Source organism: Anopheles bellator, chromosome 1 (assembly GCF_943735745.2).
Source record: "Anopheles bellator chromosome 1, idAnoBellAS_SP24_06.2, whole genome shotgun sequence".
Lineage (NCBI taxonomy): Eukaryota > Metazoa > Arthropoda > Insecta > Diptera > Culicidae > Anopheles > Anopheles bellator.
Window position 1 is genome coordinate 23970196 of NC_071285.1, and position 19023 is coordinate 23989218.

At 43.6% G+C, this 19023-nt stretch overlaps 2 protein-coding genes across 2 annotated transcripts; one reads left to right on the forward strand and one right to left on the reverse strand.

The window, feature by feature from the left end:
- Positions 1 to 1765: 1765 nt before the first annotated feature.
- Positions 1766 to 4452, forward strand: LOC131214886 (pendrin-like). Its single transcript, XM_058209222.1, has 7 exons — positions 1766 to 2228; positions 2296 to 2417; positions 2484 to 2648; positions 2720 to 2824; positions 2894 to 3035; positions 3109 to 3713; positions 3774 to 4452. Exons 1-7 carry the CDS (start codon positions 1772 to 1774, stop codon positions 4221 to 4223), a joined length of 2046 nt encoding a protein of 681 aa, XP_058065205.1. The 5' UTR covers positions 1766 to 1771; the 3' UTR covers positions 4224 to 4452.
- Positions 4453 to 12917: 8465 nt separating this feature from the next.
- LOC131215267 (uncharacterized) lies at positions 12918 to 18562 on the reverse strand. Its single transcript, XM_058209655.1, has 4 exons — positions 18442 to 18562; positions 17362 to 17958; positions 16713 to 16902; positions 12918 to 16630 (listed from the first exon to the last, which is right to left on the reverse strand). Exons 1-4 carry the CDS (start codon positions 18560 to 18562, stop codon positions 13990 to 13992), a joined length of 3549 nt encoding a protein of 1182 aa, XP_058065638.1. The 3' UTR covers positions 12918 to 13989.
- Between the last annotated feature and the right edge of the window lie 461 nt (positions 18563 to 19023).

The window sequence follows — 19023 nt, forward strand, 5'->3', positions numbered from 1 at the left end:
TTGCAAAACATTTAGCTGCACTCCTTTTATTGTGACTTTATTGATCTATTCATACAATTTGATACCGTGTATGTAGAAACTTGGATGGTGTAACAAAAATTTGGACAGCAGTAAGACTAAACGTTCCAAAAAGGCTGGATATTTTGGCACATGTTTCCCAATATTCTACGAATGATTGTAACGCAAATCCGTTTAACTGGTTTAGTGACCTCGAGCCAGACTGATGGAACATTAAGGTTAATTCGTTTGACACTTTCGGTCTCTAGCTCTACAAAGTGTGTATGTAGAGCATGATACGCGGAAGACACATCAATTCGCCATAAAATAAGACCAAACACCACGTGGCACAGCTACCTACAAAGCCAACATGCTAATAAGTCAGCGCCAATGATTAGCGCCCGTGTAATTATATGAAGTGTGAAATTATGATACCGAACGATATTCTGGCTATATTGGATATTTCGTCTTTTGCCTATCGAATTCGGATCATTCCTTAGGTCAGTCTCTGGCCAACCGTCGATCGAGTTGAACGGAGTCAGGAAACAGTTTCGCAGTAGTGAGGGAGTTTGGTATTTGTTTTTATCGTCTCGGTAAGTTTCAAAACAGCTATCAGAATCAGTTGTAGGAAATTGAATCGTTGGTTTTTTATTGCAAATACGTAAGAGCTTAGGTAATTAGGTACGTGTATGCAGAAAGGATATAATAAACTAATATGTTAAGAGATGATGCAACTGTGGTGAACCGTATTGGTTTGGGACAATACAGCAGGCCTAAAAAGGCCGTAGTTAGATTTTGAGCTAAGACGAACTTTCGCACCTGTGCGTGTAGCACTTCTAGGCGACGACAAAAGATTTTTCCAAAAGGTAACGAAAGGATGTTCTCCTCAAGAGAAACTAAGAGAAATTTCTGTACAGTTTACAAGACGTGGTCGGTGGTTTTAAAGAGCACTAAGATCCTACTGGGTTTGTGTAGATCAGCACACGTGAGTCTCAGAGACACTACTAACTCACTAGCAGTACGAATACCATTCGCATCAATTCAATTTCGTTATAGTTATGCACTACTCAAATTGGAATTAAATTCAAATCAAATAAGAAAATAATACCTGCTCGACATAATTTATCAAGTTTACTAACAAGTTTTCTCGTACGCTCCAATAGTCTTACAAAACTTTACTCGAAATTAACGTAGGTTTTACACATTTAAGTTTAGTTAGTCACAGAACACACGTAACCGATACTTGTCGAACCAGTCTTGTAACGCTTCATAAAAAATTATCACTTTCATTAGTAACCTGAGAAATAACGCGCGATGAAAAACATGTTTGCTTCGATGAAGACGTTAAGGAAGATGTCGCAGACACATCAGACACATCAGAGCTATCAGACAGTTTTACGAAGTCCATTGAGGCACCGATTAGCGCCAAATGTACGAAGCAGTTGTGGATTTGTTCTATCAACAACGCGCGCGTCCGAATCTGATCTTGCCAAATGGATCAGCCAAGGATGGCTGTTCAGCTGTTCGTTGCTATGTTTGATTTAGCAATCTGAGCGCATCGTTCACGTGCTGACCGCGAGGGTTTACTCTCAATGCATGTGATAAATGCATCGAACGATTCGCATCCAACCTGTGTTTGATAACTTTAAGCACTGACCGAAAGTGGATCTAGAAAAGTAATTTGCAATATGCAATTCCGGAAACAAACTATCTGACCACACATAATTGATGTGTCTTTATCCATCCGGCTAGCTAGTCTCCGGGCGGACAAGAGATGAGAAATAATCCCGCGAACAACGGGGTGTTCAATCCCGGGTACAGCCGGGATTACGCCGACAACGGAGAGACGGGTGGACGCCGCGTTCGTCCCAAGGTGTCCCAGGTGATCGTCACTCGGCCCCACTATCAGCAGGAGGACTTGAACAATGCGTTCAATTACTTCAAACCGAAGTCGCAGTTCTTCCACGAAGCCCTCGAAAGTGTGCGAGAAGTCGACCCGAAGTCGTGCGTCACGGGGCTCTTTCCCATCTTCAACTGGCTGCCGGAGTACAAGTTTCCGTCCGACTTCATTGGCGATCTGATCAGCGGCTTGACGGTGGGCGTAATGCACATCCCGCAAGGAATGGGCTATGCTCTGCTGGCCGGCATGCCACCCGTCACCGGCATCTACACAGCATTTTTCCCCGTGTTCATCTACTTCCTGTTCGGTAGCTCTCGGCACAACTCTATGGGTGCGTCACTTCTGATGTTCGAGTTGAGTTGAAACTTAACTTTTACGTGCATTCTCTTGGCATACAGGAACACTATCGGTGGTCTCAATTATGACCGGCAAAATCGTTTTCAATCATTCCGGCGAAGGATCTCCATACACAAACCTCGAAGTGGGCGTAGCACTGTGTTTTTTAGTCGGTTTAATACAGGTAATTCCCAATCAAATAATTAGAATATTAGAATTATTAGAATATGTTTGCTGCTCTCGCACCCAGCTTGTTATGAGTCTGCTAAGAATGGGTGTAGTTTCCTTTCTGCTATCGGAAGCACTGGTGTCCGGATTCACTACCGGAGCCGCGTGCTATGTGTTCACGTCGCAGCTGAAGGATATATTGGGCCTTACATTGCCACACCTCGACAGTAGGTTTGAGATCGTGAAAGTAAGTCGCACAAGTACGACTATCTTCGAGGAGCGCAGAACTCTACAACATTCTTTTATTTTTATTGCAAGATTTACTACGAATTGGGGAAAAGGCTTCCAGAGACAAATTTGATGAGCTTCGCCATATCAGCCGTTACGATCATTATTCTGCTCATCAACAACGAAGTCATTAAGGTAGGTCTTTTTTTTCAAGCAATGTGGCTGTGCTGTGAAACTGACGCTACTTTATCCGTTCATTTGCAGCCAAGACTTGCAAAACTGTGCATCATCCCGATACCGATCCAACTAATTCTGGTTGTCTGCGGAACTTTATTGTCAATCCACTTCAATTTGGAGGCTGAGTACGGCACGAAAATTGTCGGATCTATACCGCAAGGATTGCCAGGTAACTTACATTCTCAAATTGCAGCCTGCCACTTCAAGGCTTTCAATCTCTCGTTTCTGCGCCCCGATTACAGCTCCGAAACTGCCCAACTTCAACATTTTACCGGATATAGTCATGGAAAGTATAACCGTGGCCGTGGTCGCTTACGCTGTTCACGTTTCGCTCGGAATCATTTTCGCCAAAAAGGAAAACTACGAAATAGGCTTCAACCAGGAGCTATTGGCACTGGGCGCGGGCAACCTCTTCGCATCGTTCTTTTCTTGCTTTCCCTTCGCGGCGTCGTTGTCCCGCGCGGCGATCCAGTACTTGGCCGGTGGAAAAACGCAGATTACTGGCCTCGTGTCTTGTTCCCTGCTCGGTGTGGTTCTGCTGTATGTGGCCTCGTTTTTCCAACCCCTGCCACGGTGCATCCTGGCCAGCATCATCCTCGTTTCGGTGCAGGGTTTGCTCATGCAATCGCGCGACTTGCCGAGGTTCTGGCGGCAAGGATTCTTCGATGGGTTGACCTGGGTACTCACGTTCGTAACGGTTGTGTTCGTGTCGATTGATCTGGGGCTGATCGTAGGATTCACAATGAGCGTTTCGAGCATCTTCGTCCGCGCCATCAAGCCTTACATGTGCCAGATGGGCAATGTGCCCAACTCGGACGTTTATCTGGACTTGACCCGATACGAAGGGGTAAGTGGGTGACATGTCCACGTCTGTCCGTAGTACTTTATCGTACCGTTTCTCTTACAGCTGATCGAACACCAAGGCATCAAAATCATACACTACAGTGGAGGGCTACATTTTGCGTCTCGAGCCACTTTTAAGAACACGATTTGCCAGATGCTTAACGTGAACATGACGGAAGAGATCAAGCGCCGCAAGGATCCCGACTACTATCCCGCGGAGGATGCGATTAAAATGCTGATCCTGGACTTCACCGCGCTCAGCTACATTGATCCTTCCGCCATTTCCACGTTTAAAGCGCTCATCAAAGAGCTGGAATCGATCGACATCCAAACGCTGCTGGCTGGCTGTTCACCGTTGGTGTTCGAAAAGATGAAGAAATGTGGCTTCATTGGGGGCGAGGAGAGCTACGTTCGTGTTTATCCCACTATACACGACGCGGTGCACTACGCCCTGAAACAGCTGAGACCACTTCCAGCAGGCGCTACGCCAACAATTCAAGAAGTGCGACTATAATAAAATGCCATACCGGGCTTTCTGCTCTGTTCTGCAGTGTCTTAATGGAGAAAGCATGCGACATGCAAGAAAACACTACGATATACACTACGCTACTAAAAACAATTATAGTTGAATGTTTCACAGTGTTGCTAGACTTGTTTTGCTCCGTAATCGACTACTAAAATCTGGAAATGGAACTTGTTGTACCATACCCGGTACCGACAAGTCAAAAAAGTACAATATTGTTATAAGATTGTACAGTTAAAAGCAGTAATATTGTTACAGTAATGAATTTTCTTAAATTGAACTTCCATAAATATGCCTTATTGGCTAACGTTAACAGTCAGTTTCAATTCACCGTTTAGCAAACTTCCATGCAAGCTGCATGAAAATGCTTGCCTCCATTTTCCGGACAATTTTCCTGCACGCAAATAGCATGGAAAGGCATGCAATGAGTCGTTTAAATCCGGCGAACCGTTAAAAACCAATTTGATTACTTTAGCATATTTTTAGTTGAGAAATTGTTCGTAATTTATAGGAATGTAATGGAAATGTTGGCAAAGGCCGTTCGTTAGCTAAGTGAAATTGACTGAGAGCGAGTTTCAGTATCTTAATTTGATGACATACTAAAATACTTCTTTTAACTTGAACTTTGTTGGTGTTGTTACGATAATTAAAAAACCGGTGCTGTTCTTTCGCAACAAATATATGAAAGTAGCCAAGAGTCATTTTCTGCACTGAAGAATCCCAAAACTGCCGGATTTCGTACAATCGACAATATTATCTACGATCCAAAGGTCCCAACATTGTGGCCCGCGAAGAGCGAAGGCGAACCGTTGAATTAAGTGTTAATAAAGTAATAATAATCTCACCGGCTGCAAGCTATAGCTTTGGCGTTAACCTTTCGTCGTTTATGCTCTCTTCGAGTTGCTGCTGGTCGATAAAGATAGGGAAGGATAAAAACAAAATGTTGCAATTCCGTGCAATGCCACCGTTACCGTTGCTTGAGTGAGAAACGTATCCCTTCGTAAAAAGACACTAATTTTGCACCGAATACCACAAACAATAGAAAAGTATTGCCTTTTGGCTTTAATAAATAAAGTTCCTTTACCAAATGGTATTCTGCATTATGTATTTCTTTTTATTTTATCTGAGAGTAGTTTTACTTACACAATTTTATTTATACAGCCCTTGACTTAATGAACAGCAAAATAGAGTAAATCCCAACCTAGTACTAGGCACCAATATAAGTTAATTCGAGAAGGATTACTTGTGCTGGGCTGGACGATTTCTTGTCACGAAAAACTGACAGCCACTTCCATCAGCCAGTTTGCTGGTGATTGATGTTTACCTATCCGCGACATCCGGACCTGAACTTGCTGGACCTTCTTAGTTTGTTCGAAGGGCCGCAAGGTAAACAATCCCCCTATCTGCACGCCAGAAAGGCCCAAGACCATTAATCGTCCTTGCTGTTGAACCTTCATTCATTGCGCACAGACCTAATATTGGATCGGCCGCCGATAAACCAATCATGGCGGAGGACTTCTATTCCAAACTAAACAGTGATCACCTGAAACATGTTCTCTCGCCTGAGCCGTCGTTTGCATCTAGGAGAAACAATTGGTACAAGAAAATTGCCGATACCGGCTTCGATTGGATTTGGTTTATGTGTCGATTGGCCCTTCGTTTTTCGGAAAACACAACATTTCCAGTACAACCTCGAGCCTTGCACCAAAACAAGCTAATCAACCTCTTTTATCAACTGTCCGAAAAGGTAGGCCTAATAATAAGTGGCAATTGTTGCACAATTTAAGCAACTCTTCCAATGCCAATCTTGGCCATTTGCCGGACGGTAGCGCAAACCCGTTGGGACCGGGCATCGACTTGCACATAATTTATATTCGCTGAAGTCAGCAAATAATAGATGAGCTTTCTGGTGGGTTGATGCGCTTCCCGCTTACCGTGATCCCCGAGGAATAATCAGACCAATTACGGAATGCCACCGATGCCGTTCGCTCAAGACGTTCCAGTTGGTCGACTTTCGATCAAACTATTTACATAATTCCCTTCGGTGGATCATTTTGGGCATCTTCGGATAAATTTCGTCCAGACTGCCCGTTTCGATTCAAAGACGGACGATTCGGATACGAGACACAGGCTCATCGTTCTCTTTTGACATGTGGTTAATTAACATTATCAACAAAGGTTCTCATTTTGCAGCTATGTTCAAATTTCGCTTTTAATTTAAATTTACATTTCAATGATCATAGTAAAGAACTCCAATTATTTTCTATTTGAAAACAAGCCAAAATAGTAACAGCGATGTAAATGACACAAATAAAATCACACTCTACACTAAAAGTGGAATACTAGTAACAAAGTAATTTAATAACAGTGGCGAAAAAAATCGTTATGCAAGATTGTTTCTGTCACCAAAAATCGACACAAATGCAAACAACCGTCCGACACGGTCATCCTTGCTGAATCTAAATTAAATGGCTATAAGCTACTGTTCTGGCATTCATGACACTCCCTGTTCCAGCAGGACACACACTATCTAGTAATGGGTTCAGGCTGGACGGGAGTACGGGCTCCCGAGCCCGAGAAACCGAATAATAACGGAGAATTTATGAGCCCCATATTTTAGTAGGGTTCAATAAACTGCCCCGTGCGTACGGTCAGTCTCGTCTAGGCATGGTGGGCCACAGAGAACCCGGAGCCCGACGGCTGGATTCGACTTTAATGATTTTGGAATGTCCCCGGAGGGAATGACCAAGCCAAACGGCACGACCTTTCCTGTAGCATAACGATACCCTAACGATGACAGCACCAAATGGTGTTTTACTGCTCAGCATCACCTTTAACCTGTCGATTTCCGGTACCATTTTCATTAGAGACCGACCAACCGGCGTTTTTCTTTCTCCCGGTTTACGTTATCAATTTCCAAACAGCTTGCCAAAAAGTGTCATCGCCATTTCCAGTTCGTTAATTTCTTCACCTAATGACACGATTTCCGTCGATATTCTGAGTTCCGTTCAATAAATATACCCGAATACCTGTGCTAGTAATGCCGTCGGCCAAGATTGGTTCCATCTGCTGGTTCTGAGTACTGTTTCATCTCTGTAGAAGGCTGATGTACTATTTATGATGCCATCACATTCACACCATTCCGACGGTGTGATTTCAGCAACTCCTAAGGTCGATACGGACACTATATTTTGAGCGAGGCGATGGGAAAATGGCAATTACTGAATACATTACAATTTAAAGTTTTAAAATTAATTTCGATTAAATAACTAATTTTGGGTTTCACGCAATGTTTTGTATGTTAATTATTACGGATCATTGTTCAAGGCACATTGAGTTAGTTTGTTAGGAAATGAAGGTTTTGTGAAATTGATGAGGGTTTTCAATTTTCAACATTTAAAGAGTCCTCTCAATCGCTCTCTTGAGAATTAATCAACCCGAAATGACGATGCTTTATTCCCGAATGGTAAGCTAAAGTCAATAGGAGAGCGATAAATGCGTCTAGAAATAGAGACTGAAATAGACTTTCCCCACGCAATCCGCAGATAATCTGTGTTGAACACTTTCGAGCATGAAACTTTCTTTCAAAATCAATTGTCAACACCTATTACGGATGGATTTTATTTTTAGTTTTCCTGTAAATAGAATCTTAAGTGCTAATCTGAACACCAGAAAACGATTAGCTATCGACTAGTAAAGGTAACAAAGAGAGCAAACTTTCCTATTTATTAATTGTGTGGCGTGATTTCTTAAACAGAAGTATCAACCAATTTTGGGCAAATGGATTGCGTGCCATTCATTACAAGGGATCTAATATAATTCGTGTTTATTTGCCATTACGTAAGCAACAATATAGAAACGAAAAAACAATATTATCCTTTTGATTTGCCGCTATCCATCAACTCGAAGATGGGAGGCGTTTTTGCTTTCACCATCCAAAAGACATGATAAAGGATTCTTAGTCAAGGGTCTGCGCATCCTTTCCTGTTCCATTACACTTTATTCTTTTCTATTTATATATATTTTTTCCAAACGATTAGTTCGAAAACAATCTGAACGAAAGATTTTAACTTAGTCAAACTGTAGAAAAATACAGAAAACGTAATGAGGGATTCAAACAGGAGCTGATGTTTTTAGAGAACTTTTGAAACTTTTAATTCCCATGTCCGTTGTTGGCCCACATGAGTAGATTGAAATTATTACGCTACTCTACAAAAATGGAAATCCGTAATATGGCCGTAAAGAAAGCTAGCTTGAAATGTGTATTGGTAACTCCACCGAACCGCAATTATTCATTGCAGATCCTATTCAAAGAAAGTTCTCCAGCAAGAGGATAACTTGTGGGCTGTGATGAGACCTATCGCAAGCTCCTGCGGAAAGCCAAGATCTTGTCAGAAGCGCAGTGGACGAAAACTCCAACCATTTGCCGATCGGGATATGCATCCAAACGCCACTTCCTTATGCATTATTTATGGTTCAATAAGAGAGTAGATTAAGAAACTTTCACAATATGTCTCCACGGCTTCACCACGGGATAAACCCTCGTTAATGGGCAATGTTGTTCCCAACTAGAGTGTACAGTGAAACTTTTTGTGAAAGTTTATTTTTCAACAAGATCGAAAGTAACGCGAAATGTAAATTGATTGTCAATGTAACAGTCAAACAATAAGATCAACATCTATTAACAATGTCCCATGTTATACGTGGAAAATCGATTTGAATATGCTTCAAGAGCCACATTTATTGATGCGATATTAGATTAGATCGATATTCTTATATTCTTTACGGATATTCTTCGAGATGCGAAGCCGTTTTCTCAATTCCTACATCAGTCAAATCCACATCACATTTGGCATTTCTGGGGAAAGTGAAAACCATTCCTCTAACCATCCGGCAATGTTAGCGGGAATATTGTAACTGTCGAAACATTTGCAACCTCCGCAAAAACTAAAAATTCGCGCCGGATATCCGGAACTCACGGTGGCAATGTTCGAAAATTCATCGGAAATGAACAATTCATTCAGTCTCACTCATTTCAATGAATGAAATGAACATTCAATTCATAATATTTAGAAAAAAAATATGAAATTTTGCTTAAAAAATACAAAAAGACTTTTCAAAAGAAAACGAATTGTTTGTCGGCATTGAGATTTTCACATTACATTAAAACGTTTTTGAGAACACGTATCAAAGTACTGGAACTAACTTGGAGTATTAATTTGAAAAAATTTTAACACCCCAATTGAAAATACCTTAAGCTGCTTAATTTTTTTTCATGTTTCATTCATTTACACACATTCTACACGTTTGTAAATAACACGGTGTATGCGAAACTCAAAAGAAGTTTTATTAAATTGAATTACACTTATGAATGTTTTCAAATTACCGTAAGAAAACTTTAGAAATCAACCCGGTGTTTTACGTTTTGGAGGTATAACTTTTCGAATGTTGGTTTTAAACCATTTTTATAAAATATCATCATCAATTCAAATATCAATTTGGTCGAAATAGACACATAATTTACGTTACAATTCAAAAGCTGTTTTCTAATTAATATTGAATGCTGAATTATGGACAATCTGATTCTCGCAATAATAATTACATTCAATGTGGGTACACATCTTAGAGCACTGCCTAGGAAAATCAATACTGATGCTGCTCGAATTCAGTTCCCTTGAATAATTGGAAATTGTAACAATAACGACAGGTGCAACAGCACCTCAAATAGCAAAGCGATTCACAGGAAAATTGTATTTCCTACTCACTTTATTGTCATTTTGAACGTAGACGTGACAGCAAGATCTGAACATGAAGTCTGCCCATTTCCTAAAATTTTGGCTCGATGCAAACGTAAATACTACAGGAACACAGCTCTAAGGAAATTGAAACTGTCATATACATACACGTAACTTTCACTCCGCAATCCTTTTTTGTGACTATGTGCATAAGTTGTGGGGCCGTAGGAAAACCGCAAGCCATTTCTAAATTATTGAGCGCTTGTTCCTCTTGCTTGTGTCCTGTATTTGATTAACTGTAAGCACTTAGATGCATTAGTCATTATTGGCAAAATAGTAGATCAATTAAATAAGTAAAGTTGAGTTCTTGAACTGAAAAATAGCAGCAGCTCCCAACGCTTTCAGCTAAAAGCTTTGGGCACCTTGATGCAGAATCTATCGCAAAAACTTGTCAAATCGAAACCTGATACAGTTGTTTTCGAAATTTGGAGGAAGTAGTTTGAATGATGTGTTTATCAACTTAACGAACGACCCTATCACGAACGACGATAAAAACACAAATTTGGTTGCTTCATTTGAAACTGATCCACACAAACGGAAATTGAATTTCAATTTGGACATGCTTTTTAGCATATGATTCTTTTGATACCAACTTTTTAAAGTCCGCCTTATTGTGACTCGTCAGACTTTAGGGCATTAGGTTTTCTGTTGCGCAAACAAAATCAGTTCACTGTGTTTCGGATTTTTTGCTCACTTCACAAAACTTTTGGTTGAAATAAAATTTACAGCATCCAATTCTAATCTACAAAACCAATAGCGTCAAATGTCCAGTACAGACCAAAGCGAAAATACGAAAACAATCGAATGCAAATGGATACGTTTTTTTTCATTCGCCGCACACAATGGTTTACATTGGCGGAAACGAGAATCTCGATTTTACACCACATAACATCTTACTGTAGCATATTGCAAACTAACCGGAAATGGCAATGCATAATAAATACTATGTCGTTTCTACTAGAACAACATTTTGCAGAATCGTCCCACTGTTCGGGCGTAGGATGGGAGCATATGCAAAAAAGCGTGCAATTTGTCATCGCGGATAACACAATCACAAATCCCTCTAATCCCGTGCCGTTTCCAGGGCTGGATATAAAACGATACGTTCCCATCGTTCTTCGTTCGATGGTTGCCATATCGATTGCAGTGCGATTATCCGACGGACAGAAAGACATTCCGCTACATGCTGTTTTGTCTTAAGGGCCAGCAATCGCACACGCATCCGCTCCATAAATCCAAGCTTTCACCAACGTGCGCAAAGTTACTTCCAACGATTAATCCGTTTTGGGGTTCCGCTTCATGACGCCATCGCTACTCGGATAACAGATACTGACCATTTTTTGAAAAACACAACCTACAGAAGAGTTACTTAATCTTATTCAGGCTGGCCTCTTGGGATTTCTTCCAGTTGAAGAAAATCTCCAAACACATGAAGATATAAGTGCAAAGTACCAAGTGCTAGGAAGAGACGAATTGGCTTAAGCTAAAAATCTCTGTAATACATGAAAAACAAAAAAAAACCTAGTGCTTCTCTTTCGATCATGTCTGATCCATGTATCTGAACTCGTAGTATTTGTCGTGGCTTTTGCGTGTTAAATCTTTAATTAAGAACAGTTCTCGCACGCTCAACATCTGAGAATATTCGACGGAAAATGCTATCAGAACTGTGCTAACGATCGCGTTAAAGCAGCTGATAAAAGTTGGTTTTAGAGAGCCATTTTTCATAGATAACTTATCTATTTTAGGCTATAACCTTCATTTCCTTTGTTGACTGAAGTGATTTAGTGATTTACGACCGTTTTGTTGATTCTTGTTGTTGTTTCAAAATGTTCTATAATCCCGGAGAAGTCAGAGTGAAAAGAGGCATCTGGCGTTCGGAGTGCAAACCATAAATTCCTAGCCAGTAGTTAAGTTTCAAACCATGTTTAGGCTACACCACATCATTTTTCTCAATAGATGGCTCTTTCACGTTTACAAAAATTCAGTTAAAATTTAAATTGAATTTAATTCGTTATTTGATTTGAACGCGTGATTCACACATAAAATGTTGAACTCAATCAATAAAGACAAAAACGTTGAAAACAGACCGTAGATTATCTTGCGGAAACACAATGTGTGGAAATGAAGCATGAACGAAAAGCATTTACAAAATTATACACAATCGAAATGAACACTCACGTGTCTTTATTAGTCGAGACTCTAGTATCTGAGAAAACAATTCGTTACAAGTTTGGTTCTATACATTTTCTCCTGGAAGTTTCGCCACAGAATATTGTTCAAACTGTTGTTAGTAATAGGTTCTAGAAAATTAAATATCTTTTCATAATTTATTCGACAAACGTCGTTTTTTAACGCTGGATGCCTTTTTCTTCCTTCCTAACGAAGCGCATTTTCTTCACAATATGCAGAGGGGGACTCCGTAGAATAAATATATCGAACTTTCCGCACTACCTTTCTCTGTATATTGAATTTCTTTCTGTTCCGTACTGACTACCCATGGGGCCTCCTAGCCTTGGAGCAGATTATTGGAGCCGATCGGTTGCTCACACCTAGCACACCCACGTTACTGTGCTAATTTTGTCCACGTGCTGAAAACCAATTCAAAAGTAGCTCATTAAATAAAAAGAAAAGTATCGAATGTTAACATCGGCCACCGTTGTAAGCAGTGCACGCTAGTAAAATTACCACATTACTGAACAAAGCTCATACAACGGTTACCACATTTTTTAAACGCGTATCTTACAAAACGATTAAATAAAAAAACGTTCAAAAGATTACATATGTAACGTAACAAGTTATATCTATATATTCTTAGCATCTTCCTGCTGTGGTGCCGATTTTGGTATTGATCCGTTTGATTAATAGCTATGTCATGCTCCATGTACAGAACGACCTAATACCGGCGGAGAGGACCTTGAATTTTCGAATTCTGGGAGACCTTGAATTTTCGAACCAAAGTAGCAACGGAAAACATCGGCTTTTCGTTCGTTCGTCAACCGCAACATGCTTTTGAAACCTGGTCTTTAGCCGCTTTAAAAAATTCCACGCTGGAAAAACGTTTGCTTGGTTAAAAAACAACGTTCAAACAACGACGGAACCAACCAATTTTACTTGAGCAGTGCTGTTGAGTACAACACACTTGCAACACTCTCACCCACCTTTAAAACTATTTAATGAAACTATGTCTTAAGAACGAAAGATTTGTCAGACACGCAGCAAGTAATGCTCGTTACGTGCGGCGAACGTGCGAGTGTACAAAACCTATGCATTAAAGAACAATGAAATGTCCAAGACGGACGTAACATGCAGCTCGTGTCAGGAGGAAAAGAGACATTCCGTATAGTTAAAAGCACAACAAACGCGTACGTGTGGTAAAAAGCTAAAGTCGATGAAGTTAAATCTGTGTTTCTTCCAATTTTCAAAAAAACTACGGATAGAAATCTAAAACGAAGCCGCCGGAGACACCACGCGAAACACTGTCTGTGCACCGACTGCGCACTCTCTTCTGGTCCGCGGAATACTGAAGCAACAAAGCCAGTGCAGAACACTAAAATCTCAACGGATTGATAAACCCCTTCACGCGCACACGCGAGCGCGCGCGCGCTCTATCGAACACTTGAACATCAATAGCAAAAAACCACACATTTGATTGAATGAATATGTCCATATTCACCGTGGATATGACCTACAATATATCACAATTTCACTGACTTCTCTACTATGCTAAGCTACATCAACAGCCAATATAATCTTTGTTCCTGTATCTTTCGTATTTCTCTTGTGTGTTTTTTATCTGGTTGTTTGGTTTGCTTACGCCTCGCTGAAACATTGTCCGCCCGACACACAAGTTGGTAGAACAAGAACAATTTGTGTAAACATTCCGGTTGCTTGTGTTTCTCTTGGACAGAACTAAAACTTGCGATGGAAACGTGGTGATGGAGAGGGTAAATGTCTTACAGTTCCTAAATGTTATACTCCTGACAGCATTTCGAGCAATAGAAATTGGTATTGATGCTACCGTAGAACTTGCACCCTTCGGTACGGCAAAGTTGATTCTTGCCGTAGTGGCTGCTGTTTACAACCATTGCTGTCGATTGCAGGCCGCCACCGTTGCCTCCGCCGCCACCGCCGCTACCACCGAGGGAAGATGACGATGAGGAGGAAGAAAATGGTTGGGCCGATCTGGAAGCTTCATTCGCTGCACTGGACGAGACGCCGCTGCCACCACCGGCGTAAGACGGATGCGGTGGTTTTCCGATGTCATTGCCTGACGGCTGACCACCGCTGCCCGTCGAAATGGGAGGAAGATTGACCACACACTTTGCCGTCGTTTGCCGATTGTAAGCCAGGTTGGTGTTGCTACTGTTGTTGGTTCCGCCGGGAGAGTAAATGGAAGCTACCATGCCGCCCGAGCTGGCAGCCATGGCACCGGAACCGATGGGTGGTTTGGCACAATTAGTGTACTCGGGTGCTGCGTACTGCTGCACAGTATCGGGACCCCACCGATAGGAAGCTCGTGGCTGGCTGGCCTGGTGTTGCGAATGTTGTGCCGGTATTTGGTTTTCAACACCGACGACGTGATGATGGTGGTGGTGAGGAGGTGGCTGACTACTTGGCAGAACGGAAGCACTCGACTCCGGCGCTAAAAGCAACCCTTGACCGTAGGAGACCTGCCCAGCTGCCGACGATGCGTGCAGCATTTCGTTCGGTCGCGTGTCATTGTAGAAAGTGGACCGTGACAGATACAGTGTTTGATCGAGATCGTTGAGTCGCCTCGCCGACGGAAGCCTCTGTATCCGGTCGTGGGCTTCCATGTCGGCTTCCGCGTAGAACCGCGACTTGCCCGTCCCATACCGAGGGGTGTATTCGGGCGAGTAAAGATTGCTTCCACCACTGCTGCAGTGAGACTCCCGCTTGCACTGCGTCTCGTAACATTCTAGGCACATGTAACTGGTGGCTGCCGTACCATAGTTGAGACAGTTGGCATTGATACAGTTCACCATGTCTCCTCCATCGACTTCCGGCACGCCCCCACCACCACCACCACCGCCTCCGCACCCAACGCCATCGTCATCATGCTCGTGATGATGCACCTGACTCCCCGCCTCGGCCACATACTTGGTCATTCGCTCCAATTCCTTGCGTTCGCGTGTCTTTTCCGCCTCCAGGTAGCGCTCCTGCGCGCACTCGAGATAATTCTTGATCATTTCCTCCTGGTACTCGTGCCGGCGGGACTTGAGCTGCGCACAGAGTATGCGAAACCGAGGATAACACTCTCCACGGCCGCCACTTTTGTCATGGAGGTGTGCCTTCTTGCTGCCACCGCTGCCACTGTTCTTGCTGCCGATGCGCGTTATCGAGCCAATGTTTTTTCGCAGCTTGCGGCTCATCGACTTGCCAATACTACCGAACTGCTTCGCCACGCTCTGCAACTGCTTGGCGGCCTTACTCTTGCCACCGGCATCTTTGCCACTACCAGCGCCACCACCGGGTGGCAGCGATTGATTGGAAGCCGTCATCGACGAAATCGATGTCGTTGTTGTCACCGTACTGGCGGTCGCAGCACCCGGGCCGATGGTCCCGACGATGGTGTTGTTATTGTAATGCTCATCCGCGGCGAATCCCAGTTCCCCTTCCGCCAGTTTCTTTTCGTACTCGTCGTCCGAATAGTCGTCGTAGTAGATCTCATCGTCCGGACTCTCGATGCCGGTGGCGTGCACAATGTCAAGATACTCCTTCAGCAGCGCTATGTGCTCGCGATCGGTTAGCGTCCAGTTGCCGTCGCTGCCATCGTACTCGCGCCAGTTAAAGTCTGTACCGGGATCGATGCAAAACTGTATCGGTAGCAGCTGGTTCGAAGCGTCCACCAGTGGTATCAAAGCCGGGGGACTATCGTTCGGTGCTTCCATGGCCACGAGCGCGGAAAAGTGTGCCATATCGTACGCCAGCAGCAACGGCGCACGGTGACACTCGTTCGACGGCACCTCGAACGGCAAATACACCCCACCGAACGGTATCGGGGAAAACGCTTCACCATTGATGTCCCGCAGAAACACGTCCGACACTACGATGATGGTGCGGCGCAGAATGTGCGCCAGCGCAAGCACATGGATCTCTTCCAGACTCTCGTACGTGGCGTTTTCATCGTCCGGTCCCGCCACGTTCGAGCCGAGGGCGTCGAAGGTTTTCTCGATCAGCAACGATCGCCGCCGTGACGGGCCGGTACTTTTCGAGTTGCGCCTCGGCTCGGGCGACGCAATCGCCACAATTTCTTCCCACTCCTTGGCCCACTCACTCTCGCAAAACACAAAGCCCGCCTGCCGGTTGACGCGCGTCTGCTGGAACCGCCACCTACGGTACAGCGCGTCCCGGAACTCTTCCTTCGACAGAATATCGTGCAGCGTCCGGCGCAACGTTAGCCGCCGGTCATGGAAGCCCCACATGGCGAGGGACGCTGCATGTAGCAAACAGTTGCCATCCCCCGTCGTCGCCAGTGGCCACAGCTTCCGGCAGGCGCCGGACTCGTACCACCAGTTCAGCCGATTCGTTGCTTCCAGCGAGTTTAGCGTCGAGCTTTCGATAAGATCCTTTTCGAGGAATTTTCTAAAATCGAAAAAAGCCAACGCTCCGATTACGATGCAGTGAACGTGGCGGGGCACAAACTTCCCCGCGTTATGATGCTTACCGAAAATCATCCGTATACTTTGTCAGGTCCGGCAGCGTAAAAGTGTAGTCCGGGGTGTCGATAAAGTTTAGATTCTTGTCGTTCTGCTCGTGGATGTGCGCGTGGAAATCCATTTCAAACTCTTGCCTCGCTCGGAACACGAGTGTCACATTTTCGGTCGCACGGGAGATTCCTCGTTCCAGCTTCTTACCTATACGCCCGCGTTCGAGTAGTTGAAATGGTAAAAGGAAAGAATGTTTAATACGTTGCGTTAGAGTGAAGCAAAACAAAAAGTTCGATTGCAACTCGTCATATTAAAAACTCAAGAGCAGATGCGGTAAGATTAAGAAACAGATTAAGCGGCGACACGGCCAAGCGACAGGCTGTAGATAACAAAATCAATTAGGTATTGATAATCAGTAATTACTGATAATTCTGCAACAGATAGTGATTTTAATTACAACAAAATAATTCTTACAACAAAGTGTAAGTAAAGAGAAGGTCGGCCGCCGAACAGTCGGCCGAACGAAAGTTGATGCAAAGTAAACAAGAAACTAATTGGCTATTTACCTAGCCGAACAGAAATAGGGAAATAAAGCTTAGTGTGGGTTAAAAACAGAGCGAACGGATATAAGCAGATGAGAATGGAAGTTAGTTTCCTCAAACATACAATCGAAAATGTCAACCGAATCGGCTTTGGTTAGCATCGGTTTCAGTTGCGAGGCCGACGGTCGAGTGGCGTGGGACGTAGGGTTGATACTGCCGCCGCCGTTGCTGCACCGTTCGGAAGTGTCATGTCCCGCCAGCGACGCTGCTGCCGGAATGCCGTAGTGCGGGTGATATTGATGTTGACGGTGCGGATTAACGGCCGTCCCAGCCAGCGAGGCTGTCGATGATTTCACCGTCGTTGGTGGTGTTTGAACATGCAGAGTTGCACTACTATTGCTACTGCTACTGCTGCTGTTACTGCCACCACAAACCGCACCGTTTCTGATTACGGTGCCGCTAGCACCGTTCGGATATTGATGATACGGTTGCTGCTGGTGGTGATGGTGGTGCAGCTGTTGCTGGTGGCGCTGATTATTGAACACTGGCGCGGAAGATGTGGCGCTTGGGAGCGACGAAATGATGGATCCACCCGTCGACGAGCAGGACACGATGGATCCGTGCAAATGAGACGATGATGACGGTGGTGCGGATGATCGTGCATTCATCAAACCATCATTTTCGTTCTTTTTATTGTTAAAATATTCGTTTGTTGACGTATCTGCCATGTGGGTCGTTTATGTTTATGTCAACGGTTTATGCAATGGTCGGGGAAGAGTCACGAAGTTCGGCGGGTATTTGCCGGCATCGTTGCATCATAGCACATGGAAATAGAATGGATAAATAAAAGAAAACCAAGATTCAGCATTTTAAAGAGCTATCGAATATGGAATTGGAAACAAAAATTTGCTTATGGGAGGTTGATTTTTTCAATTTTGCGATAAACATTGGATCTCTCAGATAAAATGGTCGCAACAGTTCGATCGATGCCTAAAATCAAGATATTTTACAACGTAAAAAGCCGAAATAGACTTCTGCGGAACTCGAAAGAGCTTTTACTCCTTTGCAGCGCATTCGCCTATTCTCATAGTATTAACTTTTGGCTGATAAAGGGAACAGTGCCTCGAAATGGTAGCTTTTAGTTGAACCGCAAGCGACTTCAGGAGAATAGTTTGCAAAGTATAACGGAGGGAAGGATAAATACCATTGTAATCTATTAAAGCCTTCTTCAGATCCCATTCCCAAGATTTCAGACAGCTGACTGCGTCCTGCGTATTGGCTCCGGTGTGGGTGATGAATTCTGTCACTAAATGAGTGGTCTCCATGCTCGCTGCTCCAATTGTTTGCCTTTTATCTTATTTCGGGCATCTACCCGATTAACTCCGCAGTTGATGCAACTGCAACGTCCGTGGCTAGTTCTATGGCCTCCTCCGTGTTCTCCGGCGCAATCGATACGCAATGTGTCGCCAATCAAGCGGATCATCGACCGTGAATATGTTATGTTTCTCGTGAAATTATGGTTCACCGTTTGGACACTATCTATTAGCAGTCTTGCCAGCAGTTCATTTAGCCACTTCGCTATCCTCTTCATCCACCTCGTAATTGTTCTGCTATTGAGCTTGATCTCTACATCTTATGCCACTATGGTGTCAGTCGAATAGATCTGCAGGATGTGTTTTCGGGATGTGCCAATCAAATTGTATCGTCTGTGTTTTGGGTTTCTTTTAGTTTGTACCTCAATCTGCCACACTCTCAACATTCGATGATCGTGTTTCGTGACCAAAAC